The 18,788-nt window shown below is 48.5% G+C and overlaps 1 protein-coding gene across 3 annotated transcripts in view; it reads left to right on the top strand.

The window, feature by feature from the left end:
- ACSS1 (acyl-CoA synthetase short-chain family member 1) overlaps window positions 1-18,788 on the top strand; it is a 61,812-nt gene that overhangs the window by 18,797 nt on the left and 24,227 nt on the right. For 2 of the 3 annotated variants that reach the window (XM_011968511.1, XM_011968510.1), the window contains exons 3-4: window positions 10,923-11,122; window positions 18,329-18,504. In XM_011968511.1, the coding sequence (XP_011823901.1) occupies window positions 10,923-11,122; window positions 18,329-18,504 (376 nt within the window). Of the gene's footprint in view, window positions 1-9,028; window positions 9,545-10,922; window positions 11,123-18,328; window positions 18,505-18,788 lie in introns of those variants that run through there. The other variant, XM_011968512.1, reaches the window with a different exon arrangement.

The raw sequence follows: 18,788 nt of genomic DNA, 5'->3' as shown, positions 1-18,788 counted from the left end.
AGCAGCAGCACGCCTTGCAGGCACTCCCATGCGCAGCTGTCTGATGCTGATTCACAGGCAGAACCTCGGGAGCAAGGGCGACTCTGGTGGAGGATGCCAGGCTGGCGTGGATGTGGAGGGAGAAGACGCTGTGGTGACCACAAGCAATTCTAGGCCAGCGGGTGGGTGGTGGAACCTGACTGGGCTGATACCTGGGCTCCACAACCCACTGTTAGGACAGAAGGATCCCACCTGTACCTTCTCAGATCCCAGGCCACTCAAATGGAGCCTGGCAGTCCTTCCTCCTCATACAGGTGACCAAACCCTCAAAGTCACTCCAGTGTGCAAAGGCCTTTGGCCACCATAGCTGTTCAAAATCTGCTGTAACTAACAGGCTCTGGTCTTCACCCTGATGTATTCATTCTACCCATGGTGGCCCATCTCATGTGGATTCCCTGCAGGCCAGCCCGTTTTCAACAAGAACAGTCTTCTATCTTCACATTAGAAACCCATTAGTTTTTTGGACTTCACAACTAAATTGTGGGAGTTTTCCAGGCTAACATTTAGTATGGTTTCTGGCATGTTTTCCCGGTGCAAATGGGGCCACTTTTGTGGAAGGGCTCCCCTCCCAATAGGGTATTCAGCCTGGTACAAATTCCAGCATCCCTGGGGTAGTGCCTTTGAACAGGGATGAGCTGCAAGGCCATGTGAGGTGGCCTGGGGACAAGGGCTGCCATGGAGAGAGTGTGGGTGTGCTCTCAGCCCTTGGCCTTATGCCCGGGAGTACGGTGCCCTCTGTGGAAGCCCAGCCCCGAGCTTATGCAGACCCTCCATGTCATCTTAAACCCAGGATCAGAGGGACTGTGGTCTTGAGGTCACAAGGGGTGGACTAAAAAAAGCTGCATGCTTTTGCTCCTCCCCTTCCTTCCAAATTAAGTTTTTTTATTTATTTATTTATTTTTTTTGAGACAGAGTCTCGCTCTGTTGCCCAGGCTGGAGTACAGTGGCGCGATCTCGGCTGACTGAAAGCTCCGCCTCCCGGGTTCACGCCATTCTCCTGCCTCAGCCTCCCAAGTAGCTGGGACTACAGGCACCCGCCACCCCCGCCCGGCTAATTTTTTGTATTTTTAGTAGAGACGGGGTTTCACTGTGTTAGCCAGGATGGTCTCGATCTCCTGACCTCGTGATCCGCCCGCCTTGGCCTCCCAAAGTGCTGGGATTACAGGCGTGAGCCACCGCGCCTGGCCAAATTACTTATCATTAAATGAATAATCATTAAGTAGAAGGAATGAAATCATAAATTATTAATAATTATTGTTTTATAAAGGGGAAAATTAGTTCCAGTGAACTTTAAGGGTGGCCTGGGGTGGGGCATCTGGGCAGCTTCTGGGGTGTGGCTGCAAAGAAAGAGGAGGAGGCTGCTCCTGGGGCTGGGTGGTTTGGGCACTCGGGCTGCAGGCTCCCAGGCTAGGGTTAGTGTCGAACGGGCTCCGCAGAGTAGTTGTGTGTGCATATCTTCCCAACGCCTTGTCCAGTCAGTCCTATCAGGAGCTGAAAATCAGTGGTGGAAATATTTGGCACAGTGATCACTGGCAAATGTTGTAAGTCAGGGCTTCTTTTGCTGAGAAACTGGTTGTTATCAAGCACAGCACTGGGGAGCAGGAGCCTCCTGTTCTTTGTAGGAGTTTGATGCTTCTCTAGGCTGCTGCCAAGAAGCAGGGAAAGTTGCTGGGCCCGAGGCAGGTATGCCAAGCGGCTGTGCTCTCTGGATTTCCACCTGTGTGGCTATGTCTGCGAACTTCCCCTCCAGGGCTTATTCTCCTCTAGGTGTTAATCTGGAATGTTCTGTGGACTTCTAGGAAGGCCTGATAAATAGAAGGACCCCCAACCTGCGTCCAGGCTCTGCAGCGTTCTGTGTGAAGTTGGCTGCCCTGTGTTGTGCTGTGTCTGTGGCAGCCGAATGGGCTCTGGTAGAGCCATTCAGAGAGACGGAACAGAGGGCATGTGGGGCGTGCAAACCTGGAGTGGGACCTGCAAAATCTCCTGTGGTTTTTTTTTTCAACCACAGGGTAAAGTGAATGTTTACAGAATGTTAAAACCTACATCCCTTTCCAAATTCCACTAGGGAAAGGACTCACTTCTGTGGCTTTCTCCCAGGAGGTAAACAAGTCTGTCCAGCCAGGGGTGAATGTTCTGCCAGGGAACCAGCTATTCTCAGGGCTGGCTTCCAGGACCCGAGTCCCCCAGTGTGCTCTTGTCCTGGGCTGCCAGCCTGCAGGAGCCTCCCAAGTTCTTCAGGCATTGACACCTGATTCCTGCAGTCATGTGAGCTGGGCTTTGTATCTGGAAAAAGAACTTCCTTTCCAGAAAGACTTGGGCCAAAAGCCAAGCGCTGAGGTCGAAGGGAAAGCCAGGCGTTAACAGGAATGAGGACAGAGCTTCTCTGGAGGCTGGCCTGGTACTTCCATCCTACAAGGCTTTCTTAGAAGCTGACCGCATCCTGGGCTCTGGTCAGAGGAGAAAAGAAAAACTAAGGATGTGGGATTTGACCTGACTGTGCCTGGGGAGGTGTGCCCTGGGCAGATGGCCCTGAGCGAGGAGCCAGACACTGAATGATGAAGGAAAACGCCGTTCCACACCCACCCTCAGCCCTGTCCTCCATTCTGGTGACAAGAAGAAAGGTTCAGTTGAACCCCCATGAGTGTGGGGGCTTTGGGCACTTTTCTTGCTAACTTTCCCTTTTGAACAGAGAATCAGCCTCAGGTTCAGAGCCTTTGGTTCATTCTTAGAATCAATTTATATTAAAAAAGTAAACTAACTAAAAAAAAATGTTAGATGAATAATTAGAGCATTGGCAGATGGCAAATCTTTTGAAGTTTGGGCGCCTTTGCAATAGGAGTGGTTCTAATACTGAGGAGCTGGCTGACAGCAAGGCCCCTGGAGCTGGGCCTGGGTTTGAATCCAGCCCTGACTCCTTCAGCTGAATAGCCTTGATAAAGTGGCTCAACTTCTCTGTGCCTCAATTTCCTCATCAGGAAAGTGAAGAAGGGAATGGGAGCTCGGAGCCCATGGGCTTTTGTGAGAGTTTAGTGGGTTCTCCATGGGAACCTGCTTCATGGGAGCAGCCCCGGGTACAGGATACTTGCTTGATAGCTGTTCTGTCCTCATTCCATAAGATGGGGCTGTGAACTGGGGGTGGGGTGAGGGCAGGTGGGAGGAGAGGCAGGGGAGGGAACACCCCCGGATGGTGAAGAGGTAGGAGGCCATGGGCCTGGAGAGGAGGTTTCCTGTGCTCACAGCGCCAGGCAAACATGGCTGGAGAAGCTTGGGTAGCCAGCAGGGGAGCAGTGACGGGATGACACGGCAGATGGTGGTAGGCTGTGCAGAGCATGTAGGGTGGACCTGCCTTCCCTCTGGCCTTTTGGAAGCACAGGCCTCGGGCTGAGTGCCTGGAACCCCCAGACTGGCAGCAACCCCAAATGTAGGAGGCTCTGCATCCTTCTCAGATCTACTCCTGCCCTCAGCACCCGCCTTGGGGGCATGGAGCAGGCGGGCTGTGCAGGTGAGGGCTTCCTGCAAGGCATTCACACAGCTGAGGCGCATGTGCCCTGAGTTGGTGACACGGAGACAGCAGCTTCCATAAGGCAAGCCAGCATTTTGCACCTGCCCTCCTGAGAAGGCAGCACCTGAGGTGCCCACTTTTCTTAAAGATCCATCAGTGTTCAACAATTCTCTTTTTCCCATGTCTTGTTGTATTTTCTGCAGTCATTATGGCCACTGTTTACAGGTCACCTTCAAGGGTGTCTGTAACTTCATATTTGGTCTCCACGACCACCTTGGTAGTGGGTCCTATTATTAGGCCATTTCACAGATTAGACAATTCAGGCCCCAGTGGTGTGGGGTGCTGCGTTGGGAGCCCTGTTCTCTGATCAGTCATTGTTTGGCCTCCTATGAGACTCCTGAGTGATCAACTTGCAGATTCAGTACCTTCCGCAGAGTCTATAGCAAATTCTCAGGGAAGAGACTTTCATTTTCCATAAGGAATTTAGAACACACATAGCTTTAGTGATCTTGTTACTGGCTGAGCTGGCATCACTACTGGCAACTCAGCTCATGTCCCCTGGGGGCCCTCGCTGTGCCTGGGCTCACCTTGGCCCAGGGGACCATTCACGTTCAAGTGCGGCTGCCACTTTATGTTTTCACGGCAGCTTCTCTTTGTTAAATGTCATGGCCATGACATCAATTAATGACGTGAGAAATTTCATACTTGGTTTCTGAGCCCTGCTAGCTGACTTCCTGGTCTTCTGTTCTCTCAGTGGTAGTAAAGAGCAGAGTGAGCAAATCTTACCACCATTGAATGAGAGTCAGTGGCTACAGTAATGTCAGGGCCAGAGGAGTCTGCCAGGTGGGAAGGAGTCTGTTCCCCAAGTCTGGGTCCATGAGACACGAGCTGGCCATCCATGATTTGCGTGACCCTCCACGCTCCTCCTATGTGGGAAGGGGTCTGCCTTGTCAGGCTTCCCTTCCCTAAGGCTGATCCTTTCTTCTCTTACTACCTCTATCTTCCTGACACAGCATGCAGAAGAAAATATCAAATTCTAGAGACAGCATAGGAATGTCCTTTCAAGTTTTGGATCTAGACCATAGAGTTGACCTCCCCCAGCCCCCTGTCAGCACCAGTGCTTGGAGAGAAGTGACTGAGCCCGGGGAAATGCTTTGTGTCTTTCAGAGGCCTTCACATATCAAGACAATTACCTGGGTTTACTTCCCTTATTGGCAGAAGAAAATGAAAAGTATCTGTAGGCTGGTTTCTCAGAGGGGGGTCCTTCCCATTTGCTTCTCAGAGCAGCAGCACATTTTCATGCCAGCATGATGCAAGGTGACAACAGCCTAACCCCTCAGGGGAAGGAGGACACAGGGTGTCTACAGGGTGGGTGTCGCTCTTGGCTGAGGTCCTTCCCACTTCAGGTTCACCTGCTGTGCCCATTTGCTCAACAAATGTTTATTGAGTACCTTATACGAGCTAGGTGGATGCTGGGAAGAAGGCAATAAGCAAAACCCAAATCTCTACCCAAGCAGACCTTGTACTTGATGGACAACAAAGAAGTCTGTTAGCTAGTGTTTATTTCATGAATACTGAGTGCCAGAATAATGGTAAGCAGTAAGCAATCATGCATTCTCAATTTTTCTTTCTCTTTCTCTTTCTCTTTCTCTTTCCCTCTCTCTCTCTCCCTCCCTCTCTCTCTCTTTTTTCTTTTTTTTTTTTTTGAGTCTAGCTCTGTCACCCAGGCTGCAGTGCAGTGGTGGGATCTCAGCTCACTGCAACCTCCACCTCCCGGGTTCAAGCGATTTTCCTGCCTCAGCCGCCCAAGTAGCTGAGATTCAGACGTGCAGTACCACGCCCAGCTAATTTCTGTATTTTTAGTAGATAGGATTTTGCTATGGTTGGCCAGACTGGTCTTGAACTCCTGACCTCAAGTGATCTGCCTGCCTCAGCCTCCCAAAGTGCTGGGATTACAGGTATGAGCCACTATGCCCAGCCTCAATTTGTTTATTTCTTAAACACAACAGCACACACAGGACTGACTTACCCTGGGCCCTCATCAGGAAATGTCTAGGAGAAAAAGATACTTTCAATATTAACCATGACGAAGCTAGCTCCGATTGAAAGATAGATGAAAAAATAAATACCAGTACATTTCTTCTTCTCTTTTCTGTGAACTCTGTTTCCAGCTGTTTCCTGTTTTGGACTAATTTTAAATTCTGAGGCGGGGGGTGGGGGGTAGTGGTGCATTTGTATCGTCTGAGTTCAGGCAGTTATCATGTTGGTCACAATTACTTGCAGTCAGATTATATCTTTAGCATTGATAAAAGTGATTCCCAGTTGATGTTAAGAGTTGATAATAAGTCTTCTTCCTTCCCCAAGGCCAGTCAGCATTTTCCTAGTGTTGAGCACCAGGAACACAAGACCAAATCTGTGTTTTTCTGCACATCATTTGCATACATCCACACCAAAAGCTTGACCCGGCAGAGTCTGCATTGCAGACAAACTTAAATATCCTACTCGGTACCTGAATGACAAGTGTTATATTTCTTCTTGGACTTAAAAGTAAAACTCCAACTCATTCTAGTGACTTAGAAAGCTGCACATCCCCGTGCTTTGGAGACCTGCTAGGGCGCCACAAAAGAGGATCCTGCAGGTAGTGAGGAAGCCACTGTTTCCTGCAACTGTAGCCCAAGGCATCAGTCACTGAGTGGCTGCGTTATCTTTCTGATACAGAAACAGTAACATTTCGGTTTGTGGAAGTCTGAGAAATTGTGAATATCCAAAAACGTGCTTTCAAATAGTTGCTGAGTACTTGGAATGGCAGGATCACTTACTTGAACAACATTTGGTTTTCGATGATTTGAAGACCTAGGTTTGCTGACCGTGTTTTCCAATAATATATGTCTGGAGGAGATTGCTAATGAAAAATGAGAGTTTAAACTTAAAAATCCAGGCTTCAAAAATTGGCTGGGTGTGGTGGCTCATGCCTGTAATTCCAGCATTTTGGGAGGCCAAGGCTGGTGGATCACTTGAGGTCAGGAGTTCCGGACCAGCCTGGCCAACATAGTGAAACCCGTCTCTACTAAAAATACAAAAATTAGCTGGGTGTGGTGGTGCACGCCTGTAGTCCCAGCTACTCAGGAGGCTGAGGCAGGAGATCCCAGCTACTCAGGAGGCTGAGGTGGGAGGATTGCTTGGGCCCAGAAGATCACACTCCAGCCCAGGCTAGAGAGCGAGACTCCATCTCAAAAAAAAAAAAAAAAAAAAAAACCAAAAAAGTCATCTGGAGAGATGGGGAGAAATTGAGATAGAATTAGATTGGGATAAATGGAAAGCCTACTTTAAAAAAACACAAAACATTTCCATGGCCATAATATGAGAAAGCCCTAGTTAAAGGGCATCTGCTACATGTATTAGGAGTTGGGAGGGTGCAGGTTAGTGATCTCATGTTGAATTTGAGCCACCTGTCAGATATTTTAAAAATCCATATGGTCGGCCTGGCGCAGTGGCTTATGCCTGTAATCCCAGCACTTTGGGAGGCCCAGGTGGGGAGTTCGAGACCAGCCTGATCAACATGGAGAAACCACATCTGTATTAAAAATACAAAATTAGCCGGGTGTGGTGGTGCGTGCCTGTAATCCCAACTACTCGAGAGGCTGAGGCGGGAGAATCGTTTGAACCTGGGAGGTGGAGGTTGTGGTGAGCTGAGATCAAGCCATTGCACTCCAACCTGGGCAACAAGAGCGAAACTCCACCTCAGAAAAATTAAAAAAAAATTAAAAAATTAAAACATGGTTAAATATAGAATCAAGGTCAAGGGTCTGGGTACCCACATTCAGCTCTGGGCAGGCACCATGAGAATGTGGGGGTTCACTTGGAAGTCTGGGGGTGTCTACCGAGATTGAGTGCCGTCATGGAGGGCTGGACCAGAGAACCTGGGGGAGGAAAAGCTTCCAAGAGGATGAGGGGTGGGGAGTATTCAGGAATTTGAAAGGCTGTCATTGAGAAATTAGATTTATTCTGGGAAGCTTTAAAGGTCTGAGGTAGGACTAAGGGGTAGAGTTTGAAGAGTTGCAAATCTTGGTCCAATTTTTGGTAGACTGTTTCCCTATCAAAGTGACAGAGAGGTGGCCCCATGAGGTGAGCTCTGGCAGTGTGATGTTTAAGCAGAGGCTGGGCTGCTGTGGGCCAAAATGTGGCTGCCAGATTTCAGAACCCCAAGGAGGCTGCACCGCCTGACGTCCAGGGATCCTTTCCACTTCAAGGATCCTTTCCACTTCTCTGCCGAGGTATTTCTCTTAGCAGAGAAAATAGGAAGGGAGAGAGCTCTGAGATTTACCTGGATCAAATCCTTTATCAGAAGCCTCTCCTCTGGACTCAGCAGCAAGAGTGTGGGACTCACCAGACCCTGCTTCAGCTCTTGGGCCCATGTTGAGGCCTCAGTCTTCCAGGGAAACCTCGTCTCTAGACCCTCCCTGGAGGCTGTCGTTTAGCTGTCCAGCTCTAATGACTGGGTGACGTCTGCCCCTGTAGGGAAAATCCACTCTTCTTTCTGCCCCAGTTCTCCTCCCAACAGCTTATCTACCCAGAAGGCTCTCCCTGCTGCTCTTCCCTGCCACCCCCAGTGGCTATACCACCAAGCTGAGCTGCTCAGTGCCCTGCACACCTTCACATGTGCCGGCATTTCCCCATCGGAGCTGTGCTCCTGGAGGACACTTTCCCTGTCAATTTCTTTCTCCAGTGCAAACACCCCACTCACTCCCAAGGTGCCTAGAATGGGATTTTTAATATCTTAGGAATTCACTGAAGTGAGTTAGCTGATTTTTGTCATTTTAGAAAACGATTTCACACACAGATTTCTGAGAGTTTCCATCTGACGGGAAAGACGATTCCTGCTGAATGTCTGGCAGACTTCCAAGTCGGTCTTGCTTCTTATTAATACTTGTGACAGCTGTACAAGGTGGAGGGTGCTTGCTGTTTCTCAGATGGTCACATGGCAGCTCAGAAAGATAAGCTCCCATGCTTAGGCAGCGACTACAGAAAGCTACCCCAGGCCTTTCTGTTGGGACAGTCTGGTGTCCTTTCTTGGCTTCAGATTGCTGCCCTCCGTCTGCAAAACAGGGACTGAATTTCATCGCCATTTACTGTTGAGCATACATTCAAGCCTTCATCTCTCGTAGCAGTGAGGCTTAAGCTCTCAGAGCTATGAAAACGGAATCTGGCCGAGGATGTTGAGTGACTCCTCCCTGCTGTTGACCACGGCTCCCTCTTCAGCCGGTCACAGGCCACCCCAGCCTCCTCCCCGGAGTGGCAGGAGTGTTGCTGAGCCCTAGATTCTGTAGAGCTTGGTGCTGGGGGTTTTCCTGGGGAGTGTTCTGTCTTTTATCACAAACCTTGGCAAGGGGTGGGTGGGGCGCCACTGAATGGCGCCTTTGTCCTCCTTCTGAAAGCCTGAAGGAAAAACGATGAAATGCCACAGAAGAGGCCGCTGGAGCCAGGCTGGGCAGGCGTGCTGGCTGCGGGGAGAACTGCGGGCTGGTTCTCATGTGGTCCCCTCTGCAGATGGCCTTGGGAAGAAACAAAGGCCTCCTTGAGGCCCCTGCCTGTGATGCGGAGAGCTCATTTTCATTCTGCTGTGGTTTCCCGGGTGGCCTCGTTGAGCTTCACTGTTCTCGGGAGCCCTTTCCTTGACTACCCTTTGAACAGAGGAGAGCTATGCAAACACGCTGCCAGGGGCCTTGCAAGCCCGAGGAGGGTCTGCTTTCTGGGCCTCTGCAGAGGGCAAGGGTTGCGGGCTGGTGGCCTGCCCCGCCTAGAGAGAAGGGGCCTTAGCTTCCCCTCATTCTTCCTTATGTGTTAGCTCTTTTTATTGCAAATAATTAATTAAAGTCAGTACAGCAAGAGTGGGAAAGTGGTTAATGCAATTGCCAGGTCCAGATTCAGAGGGATGAGGAGGCCCGGAAAGGAAAGACAACCTTGGGATCACTTCTACTTCCTCCACTTCCCGCTGCATGGCGGGCAAGTGGGCAGCTCTCGCGTGCTCCAGGTTTTCCCGGACTTGAGTATGGTTGACTTTGACTGGACCAGGTTGGGTCACGTGTCAGCCCTGAACCAATCAGCTTGCCCAGAGAGATGCTGCGCCCTGATTGGCGGGTAAACCTGGTGCTAGGCCCCAGAGTGGCCAGAGAGGAAGGGCACGCACACCCCGTAGAGGTAGGCGACGTGGGGGACGACATGGGGGCCGGGCAGGTGCCCAGTGCTTTCCTTTCCCCTCATCCATGGTCCCCTAGCTTGAAGAGAAAGCAGGGTGCTTGCTCTACCTGCCCGTGCTGTCTCGGGGCAGCAGGGAGATGTGGCTGCCCTGCGTGCGGCCTTCACTCCTGACTCACTGTGGCTTTGCAGAGCTGGGGTCCACCCTCTCTGGGCCTGGGGGCCTGTCCGCTGAGGGCATTGTTTGGTGCCCCTCGACTGTGTTGATTCAAAAATCTGGGACCTGTCGTTTCTCGACTAAACGTCTTATGAGATCAGTCTTTCTTTTGGAGGCAAACATTTTCAGAAGTTTTGGAACCATGATGATCTATGCCTCAGACACTTGTGGTCCCTGAGAAGCTGCTGCTGGAAAAAGGGGTCCCCATCCAGATCCCAGGAGAAGGTTCTTGGATCTTGCCAGGAAGGAAATCCAAGGCGAGTGGCTGAGCTCAGTGAAAAGAGATAGTTTATTGAAAGCTTCTCAGTTACATAGTAGGGCCTCCTCAGCAAGAGGAGGAATGCCTCTGTTTTGTTTATTTCTTATATAGGGGTCTTATCTATGTAAAAGCAAAGCTATGTCTCCCTCCGGGTAGACTGACAAAGTGACATTTATTACTTTGTTGATTGAAAGAAAGCTATCCTTGGCATTTTAGTGCATAAGTACATCAAAGCATGCCTATAATCATCTTAAAAGCATATGTTATGCAATATTGGGGCATCTGGACATTCTGTTGTTGCAAGAGTTTGCCTTTGCAGGTATTAAGCTGCTTCCTCAGCTGTAAACATCTTAGGACTGTGGGTTGTGACTGGCAAAGAATGTGCCTTGCTAATTTTAAGATGGAATTGATTCTAAAATGCTCCCCTACACTCCTGTTCCCTTAACAAAACCCTGCCATAAGTGGACTTAAGGATAGCCTTGTCACCCTAGCAATGTGGCAGTGAATCTCTGCCAATAGCAATCTACAAATGTTAAAAACTTTTCTTTTTCTGGAAAAGTACTTTCCATGCATTAAGTATTCAAGTGCCTGTTATCCTGGCACTGGGCTGGGTGTATGTGACATAACATTTGCAGTATTGCTCCACCCCAAACTGCTCTGCGTTTTGGCGCTCCTCAATCTCTGATGGCTTTCTCTTCCTTGTGCTGCAGGGAACTGCTGGAGACCACGTGCCGCCTGGCCAACACGCTGAAGAGGCATGGAGTCTGCCGTGGGGACTGTGTTGCCATCTACATGCCCGTGTCCCCACTGGCTGTGGCAGCAATGCTGGCCTGTGCCAGGATCGGAGCTGTCCACACAGTCGTCTTTGCTGGCTTCAGTGCGGCGTCCTTGGCTGGGAGGATCAATGATGGTGAGGAGGTGGGCGTGGGGAGGGAGGAATCCTGGAGTTCCCTGATCCTTGTTCCTGGGGGCCTGGCCATCAGTGTAGAGACCATCAGAGTGCAGACATTAATAAAATGTCACACAGACAAATGACAGATCCTACTAGGGACAGGCACATGGCCAAATGAGAATTTGTTCTGTGGGCTGAGATCTGAGTGCATTGAATTTAGCCAGGTGAAAAAGGGAGAGTTCCAGGTGGAGGGAACAGCAGAGGCACAGACCGAGTGGAGGAGGAGCGCAGCATGAGCGCCTAGCGGAGGCGGGTGTAGTGCAGCAGGAAGGAAGTGTGGAGGTGGGATGACGCTGGAGACACACAGGGAAGGTCCCGCAGGTCAACAACTGGAAGCCTTCTATCCTGAGGAGCGAAGGGGTGGACCATCTTTGGGGATCTGGAGTCAGGTGAAGGGGGTCTTTCTGTCTGCATGTGGGTCAGTGTGTTTTGGACACTGTGCAGAACAATAACTTCCTTGTTTTGCTGTTGTCAAAGGACTGAGTGTCGGGATGGTGGCCCTATGTCCATGCAGTCTGATCTCTGCTCCCTGCTATCTCCCGGAGGGAGTCCTCTGAGCTGGTTTTGCAAGGCAGGTGCCAGGTTCTAGGGGCCATTGAGAACTCTTGTGTCTCATAGAAAATAGAACTAGTGGGTAGAGTTCTCAGACCCCTGTTGACCTCCCTCTGTGTAAAAGTCTAGGAAGCCCTTCCACTTCCTTTCAGGGTTTCCTCCCCCACGTTCAAGGTTGATGCTGCCACTTGTTTCTCTTTTTCTTCCTCTCTCTAGAACTCTGTAATACCAACTGTGTACCAGGCACTGTTCTAAGCACTCTACAAAGGTTATGTCCTTTAATTTACCTTAGTCTTCATAGGTATTTTATGCAATAACACTATTATTATTCCCCTCCCCTAAAATTACTGTTGTAACCATCTTAAAGCGTACAAGTCAGTCACATTAAGTACATTCACAGTGTTATGCAGTCATCATCATCACTAATACCTGAAGTTTTTCATCACTCAAAATGTACACTTTACACCCATTAAGCAGACATTCTCCATTCATCCATGTTGTGGCACGTGTATTTCATTTTTTTAATAGGTGAGTAATATCCATTCATTAATTGATGGCCATTTGGGTTGTTTCTATTTTTTGGCTATTGTGAATAGAGCTGTTATGGATGTTCATGTATAGGAACACCTGCTTTTAATTTTGGGGGTATGTACCTATGAGTGGGCTTGCTGACTCATGTGGTAATTCCATGTTTAACTTATCAAAGAACTGCAAAACTGTTGTGCTAAGGAGATGTACCATTTTACATTTCCACCACCACATATTCCACCAATAGTATATGTGGGCTCCAGTTTCTCTGCATCTTGTTTTTCACTTAAAAAAATTATAGCTGTCGTGGTGAGAATGAAGTGGTATCTCATTGTGGTTTTGATTTGCATTTCCCTAATGACAAATAATATTGAACATCTTTTATGTGCTTGTTGTCCATTTGTATGTTTTCATTGGAAAAAGTCTACTTAAGCTGTTTGCCCATATTTTAATTGCTTGTTTGTCTTTTGTTGTTGAGTATGTAAGTTACTTATATATTATGAATATTAGACCTCTATCAGATATATAATTTGCAAATATTCTCCCAGTCTGTGGGTTGTCTTTTCATTTTCTCAGCAGTAAACTTTGGTGTATAAAAGTTCTAAATTTTAATGAAGTCTCATTTATCTATTTTTTATTTTGCTGCTTGTGTCTTTGCTGTATTATTTGAGAAAACATAGCCAAATCCAATGTTGTGAAGATTTTTTCCTATGTTTTCTTTTTCTTTCTTTTTTTTTTTTGGGATGGAGTCTCGCTCTGTTGCCAGGCTGGAGTGCAGTGGCATGATCTCAGCTCACTGCAACCTCACCTCCTGGGTTCAAGTGATTCTCCTGCCTCAGCCTCCTGAGTAGCTGGGATTACAGGTGTGTGCCACTGCACTCAGCTGATTTTTGTAGTTTTAGTAGAGACGGGGTTTCATCATGTTGGCCAGGATGGTCTCCATCTCTTAACCTCGTGATCCACCCGCCTCGGCCTCCCTGTTCATATGTTTTCTTCAAAGAGTTTAAGTTTTACCTTTTTACATTTAGGTCTTTACTTTTGAGCTGATTTTTGTACAGGGTGTGAGGTAAGGGTCCAGTTTCATTCTTTGTCCTATGGCTATCCATTGGTCCCAGTGCCGTTTGTTGAAGAGGCTATTCTTTTCCCTGTTAAGTGGACTTGGTACTCTTGTTGAAAATAATTTGACCATATATGGGAGGGATTATTTCTGGGCTCTCTATTCTATTCCATTTATCCGTATGATTATCTATCTATTGTTATCTCAGTACCAAACTGTTTTGGCACTGTAGCTTTGTAAGTTTTGAAACCAGGAAGTGTGAGTCTCCCAACTTTGTTCTTCTTTTTTCAGGATCGTTTTGGCTCTTCTGGGTTTCTTGTATTTTCATGGGAATTTTAGGGTTAGCTTTTCCATTTCTGCAAAAAAAGATATTGGGATTTTAATTGCATTCAATCTGTAGAAAAATTGGAGGGTATTGCCTTGTCGACAATATTAATCCACAAACATGGAATATCTTTCCATTTACTTAGGTATTTTAAAATTTCTTTCAGCAGTGTTTTGTAGTATTCAGTGTCCAAGTCTTGCATATCCTAGGCTAAACCTATTCCTAAGTATTTTTTTCTTTTATGAATTTTTATAAATGGAATTGTTTTCCTAATTTCCTTTATGTATTGTTCATTGTTAATATATAGAGATACAGCTAATTTTTGCATAGTGATCTTGTATCTTGCAAATTTAGTGATTTATTAGCTCTAATAAATAGTTTTTTGTGGATTCATTAGGATTTATACATATTAGATCATGTCATCTGTGAATAGAGATAGTTTTACTTTTTCCTTTCCAATTTGGATGTCTTTTATTTCTTTTTCTTTTTTTTTTTTTTTTTGGCCTAATCACTCTGGCAACAGCTTCTTTTATAATGTTGAATTGCAGTGGTAAAAAGTGGGCATCCTTGTTTCGTTCCTGATCTTAGGGGGAAGGCTTCAGCCTTTTACCATTAATATGATGTTAACTGTGGGTTTTCAGATGCCCTTTATCAATGAAGTTCCCTTCTATTCCTGGTTTTAAGTTTTTGATCATCTAAGGGTATTGGATTTTGTCAAAAGCTTGTTCTGCATCAATTGAGGTGTGTTTTTTCCTTCATTGGAGTAGTGTGATGTATTACAGTGATTGATTGCTGCATGTTGAACCACCTTTCCTAGGGTAAGTCCTGATTGGTCATGGTGTATTCTATTAATATGCTGCTGGGTACAGTTTGCTAGCATTTGGTGGAAGAGTTTTGCATCATTGTTTATATGAGATATTTGTCTGTAGTTTTCTTTTTTTGTAGTAATCTTTGGCTTTAGTATCAGGGCAATACTGGCCTCATAAAATGAATTTGAAAAGTATCTCCTTCTCTTCAGTTTTTTGGAAGAGTTTGAGAAGGATTGGTTGCTAATTCTTTAAATATTTGATAGACTTCACCAGTGAAGTCATTTGGTTCTGGTCTTTTCTTTGTTGGGAGGTTACTGTTCCCTTTCTAAAGATGAGTAAACTGAGACGCAGAGAGTTTAAGTGACTTATTTAAGGTCACATACCTAGTAAGTGACAGAGCCAGGAGTTGAACACAGACATTCTGCCGCCATAGTTCATGCTTTCAGCATTATGCTAAGTTGCCCCTTTTCTCTCTTGCTGGTGTGGCCATGGTCACCCAGTGCTTCTGTTAAGATTGTTTGAAACAAGCAATAGCAGTTGACTCTTGGTGACTTCAGCATATGGGGATTTAGTAGCTGGATGCTGGGGTGCTCCCAGAACCTCAGAATTGCTAAACAACCAAGCATGAGAGGGCAGGAGCCAGGAGTCTGTTCTGAAGAGGACTCTGCCCTGATATCCTTCAGCCTCCTTGTGCAGCTCTGCAGGTGCCAGGTTCCTGGGGACAAGATTCTATTAAGATGGGTATCTGTGTCCTCTTGAGTCAATGAGGGGCTGTTTTGATTTTCTATTGCTGTGTCACAAACTACTCCAAAACTTAGTGCTTAAAACAACTGAAAACTATAAATTTTATTATTCTATTTCATGGGTCTGTGGAACAGGAATCAGATGGGGACGGGGAATGGCTGTTCTCTGCTCCATGACATCTGGGACATTAGTCAGGTTGACTTGAAGGGTTGGGGACTGGCGGGCCTTTCTTTCTCTCCATGTGGCCTCTACACGTGGCTGACTTGGGCTTCCTCATAGCCTTGCAGCCTCAGCAGTCAGGCTTGTCACATGGCAGCACATGGCTCCAAGAGGAAGGAAATAGCAACTGCCAGTGTCCTACCGGCCAGGCTGGCACAGGCCTGGCATCACTCTTGCCTTACTAGATTGGCCAAACCAGTCTGTGGCCATTCCAGATTCAAGGGGGGGAGACCTGGATCCGGCTTCTCTATAAGAGCAGGTGAAAGAATGTGCAGCCATCTTCAGTTGGTCGCTGGGAGGTGGGTGCATATTGTGAGTCTGACAGCCAGGGTATCACATATCTGGGCAGCCACCTCAGTCAGCAGGCGCAGTTCCAGAGTTCCGTCCCCTGGCCTGACTTCCAGACTTGGACCATCCCTCTTCATTTGTCTTCCCTCTTGCTTTAGGCTGCTTGAGGAGTAGAGAGTGTTGGAGGGGAGGATAGAGGTCAGGAGAATGGCTTTGAGAGAGGCTATGGGGGCAGAATAATGACCCACTCAGATGGCCACACTGTAATCCCCTGGAAGCTGTGCCATGTCACTTGCATGGTGAAAGGACTTTGCAGATGTAAGGCAATGGGATATCCAGGTGGGCTCCATCTAATCCCGTAGCCCTTAAATGCACAGAACTTGCTCCCAGTAGAGGCAGAGGAAGTGAAGCAGAAGGGGAGGTCAGAGAGATTCAAAGCAACTTTACCCGCCATTGTTGGCTTTGAAGATAAACAGGGCCATGAACCAGGGCAGGTGGTGGCTGTAGTCGCTGAGAATGACCTCTGGCTGACAGTAAGCAAGGAAAGGACGACCTTAATCCCACAGTCGCGTGGAACTGAGTTCTGCCAACCACTGAATGAGCCTGGAGGTGGATGTTTCCCGAGAGCGACCACATAGGAGCCAGCCCCGTCCTTGACTTTGGCCTTGTGAGACTCTAAGCAGAGAACCCTGCCAAGCCTGTCCAGACAACAGAACTGTGAGCTAAAAATGAGTGTTCCGAGCCACTGAGTTTGTGTCATTTGTTATGGAAGCAGCAGAAAATGAATGCAGATGCTGGTGCCTGCTCAAATCCAGGGAGGGAAAGTCAAATCCTCCCAGAGTGGCACGTGGTTCCTGCCAGCACCCATGCTGTGGCCCAGCCTTGGAGGGCACCAGTGGGCCAGACATGCTTATGGTGCTCAGAAGCTCCTGGGTACCTCCTGGAGGCCTCTCATGGAGAGCTTGTTGGGCAGGGAGGCCCTGGACAGGTGTGAGTCAGGAGCAAGGTGTGTGCCTTGGGAGGCAGAGAAGGAACTGCCTGCTGTGTAGTGTGGTTTCAGCATGTTGCACGGGCTGGGGTCACTGTTTCATGAAAGATCCTCATCCCCATGAGCTTTCTTTGTCTCCCATCCCCTTGAGAAAGGTTCATTCCTTCCTGCTGCACTATCTCCCTTCCTCGCCCATAGGGGGCTCACCTGGACCAACCCCTGCTCGGGGATGTAGGTCTGGAAAGTCTCTGATAGGCTCCACCCAACTGACTTGGTTTCCACAGGTGAGCTATCGCTGAAGCTTGAAGGGCAAAGAATGTGTGTAGCCATGGCTCTTGGTGCCAGGCAGGGGTGGCAGTCTAGAGTATCTCTCTGACCCCTGGATGGTCCTGTGTGTGCTGCAGAATTCTCAGGGAACCTTCATGGCCATGACATCTCCAGGGCTCTCAGGAGGAGAAAGGGTGGGCATGTTGTGCAAAAGTGCTTTCAGATTTATTTAGGTAGGACTCTCCCAAAGGGAACATTGAGACCAGAGTCTGTCTTGGAAGTGTGGTAGGGCAGTGGTGAGTGAGGCCACAGGGGGTGACCGGAGATTCATCTGCAGAGAGGCTCTGGACAGGAATGTGGCACACATGCCTCAAATGGCTCGATGCAAAGGGTGGGGAGTTGTACCCACCAAAGGGTGGTCGAGGATTTGTACCCCAACTATTGAGAGTCATTGGTCGAGGGTTCCCAAGCACTTCTGTCCATAGCTCTGCAAGAGACCTTTGGTGCAAAATGACTGAAAGGCCTGAGGGATGTGGGTGAGGCCCTGCCAGTCAGGGTCACAGCTGGACATTTGTCCCAGGCTCTTCCTGAGGGGCTGTGTAGTAACCCTCTGCAGCTGTGATCCCTCTGGGTCATCCCGCACTGGGGAACAGCATGGCAGACACCTCCTTTTCCTGGGGTCTTGAGGCCCATTGTGTGTGCACCCCTCTTCCCTGCTCTGGGCCTCCCCCTAGGTTAACCATGGAAGCTAGGGTCCTCCTGGCTTCCCCCTGGGCCTGGCTGAGCACCATTGGTCATTGAAGAGCAGGTGTGGGATCAGGAGGGCCTTCTCCTGCAGGTGAGGAGGGCAGTTAGCTCCCAATCATCCACTGGGGTGTAGTTTCTGATCTCTGGACAGTGAAGGCTCTTGGCCCACACACGTCACTCTAGACAGGGCCTGGCCACATGGGACACCTTTGGGCTTGGCCTCTGTTTGTCCAGCTTTCTTGGTCTCTGCCTCTCGGTGTTTCTCTGTCACCTTGATTGCTGCAGGTGGCATGATGGCCCCTTTCCTGGGGTTTGCTCCTGGGCAGACAGGAGAGAAAGGTGGAAGTCTGGTTGGCAAATTGTCTTTATGCTGCTGACTCAAGGAGGAAGAGTTGAGCTTCAAAGTAATTTATCTCTGGTTCCTTCCCCTTAGCCTCAGAACTGGACAAAGGCCTGGTGCTTCTTCATGGCACACAAAGGCTGGAGAGCAGACAGCCCCTCACTTTTTCCATTGAGTCTTTTACTCAAGATTGGACTGAGTTTCTCACAGTCCTAGGCCTGGATGTCCTATGTGAGTCAGAGGTATGAGGGCCAAAGTCGGGAGGAGACTGATCAGAAATGTCTGTGTTGTCTCTGTTAGCCAAGTGCAAGGTGGTTATCACCTTCAACCAAGGACTCCGGGGTGGGCGCGTGATGGAGCTGAAGAAAATAGTGGATGAGGCTGTGAAGCACTGCCCCACCGTGCAGCGTGTCCTGGTGGCTCACAGGACAGACAACAAGGTCCACATGGGGGATCTGGACATCCCGCTGGAGCAGGTGGGTTACCTCACTTTGCACAGTTTGAGGAGAGGTCATATCAAGTTAGCTGGCTCTGAGACTTCTTGGGTTGTAGTTCTCAATTTGGGTTCCCTAGAGGTGCCCAGGATTCCTCTGTGGTATTTGGTGAGCTTGAGTACTGTCTGGGAAGATAAAACTCCAATACGACAAGGAGATTGGAACACTTACTGTAACACAAATGATTGCACCCACCCTTTTGTTTTGTGTCCTTTCCACATTTGGAATTGAACTTGGACAGGTCAGAGCAGGTGAATTCTGAATCC

Source organism: Mandrillus leucophaeus, unplaced genomic scaffold (assembly GCF_000951045.1).
Source record: "Mandrillus leucophaeus isolate KB7577 unplaced genomic scaffold, Mleu.le_1.0 Scaffold846, whole genome shotgun sequence".
Taxonomy (NCBI): domain Eukaryota; kingdom Metazoa; phylum Chordata; class Mammalia; order Primates; family Cercopithecidae; genus Mandrillus; species Mandrillus leucophaeus.
Note: the sequence above shows the minus strand (reverse complement) of the source record. Positions and strands in the feature narration are given on the sequence as shown.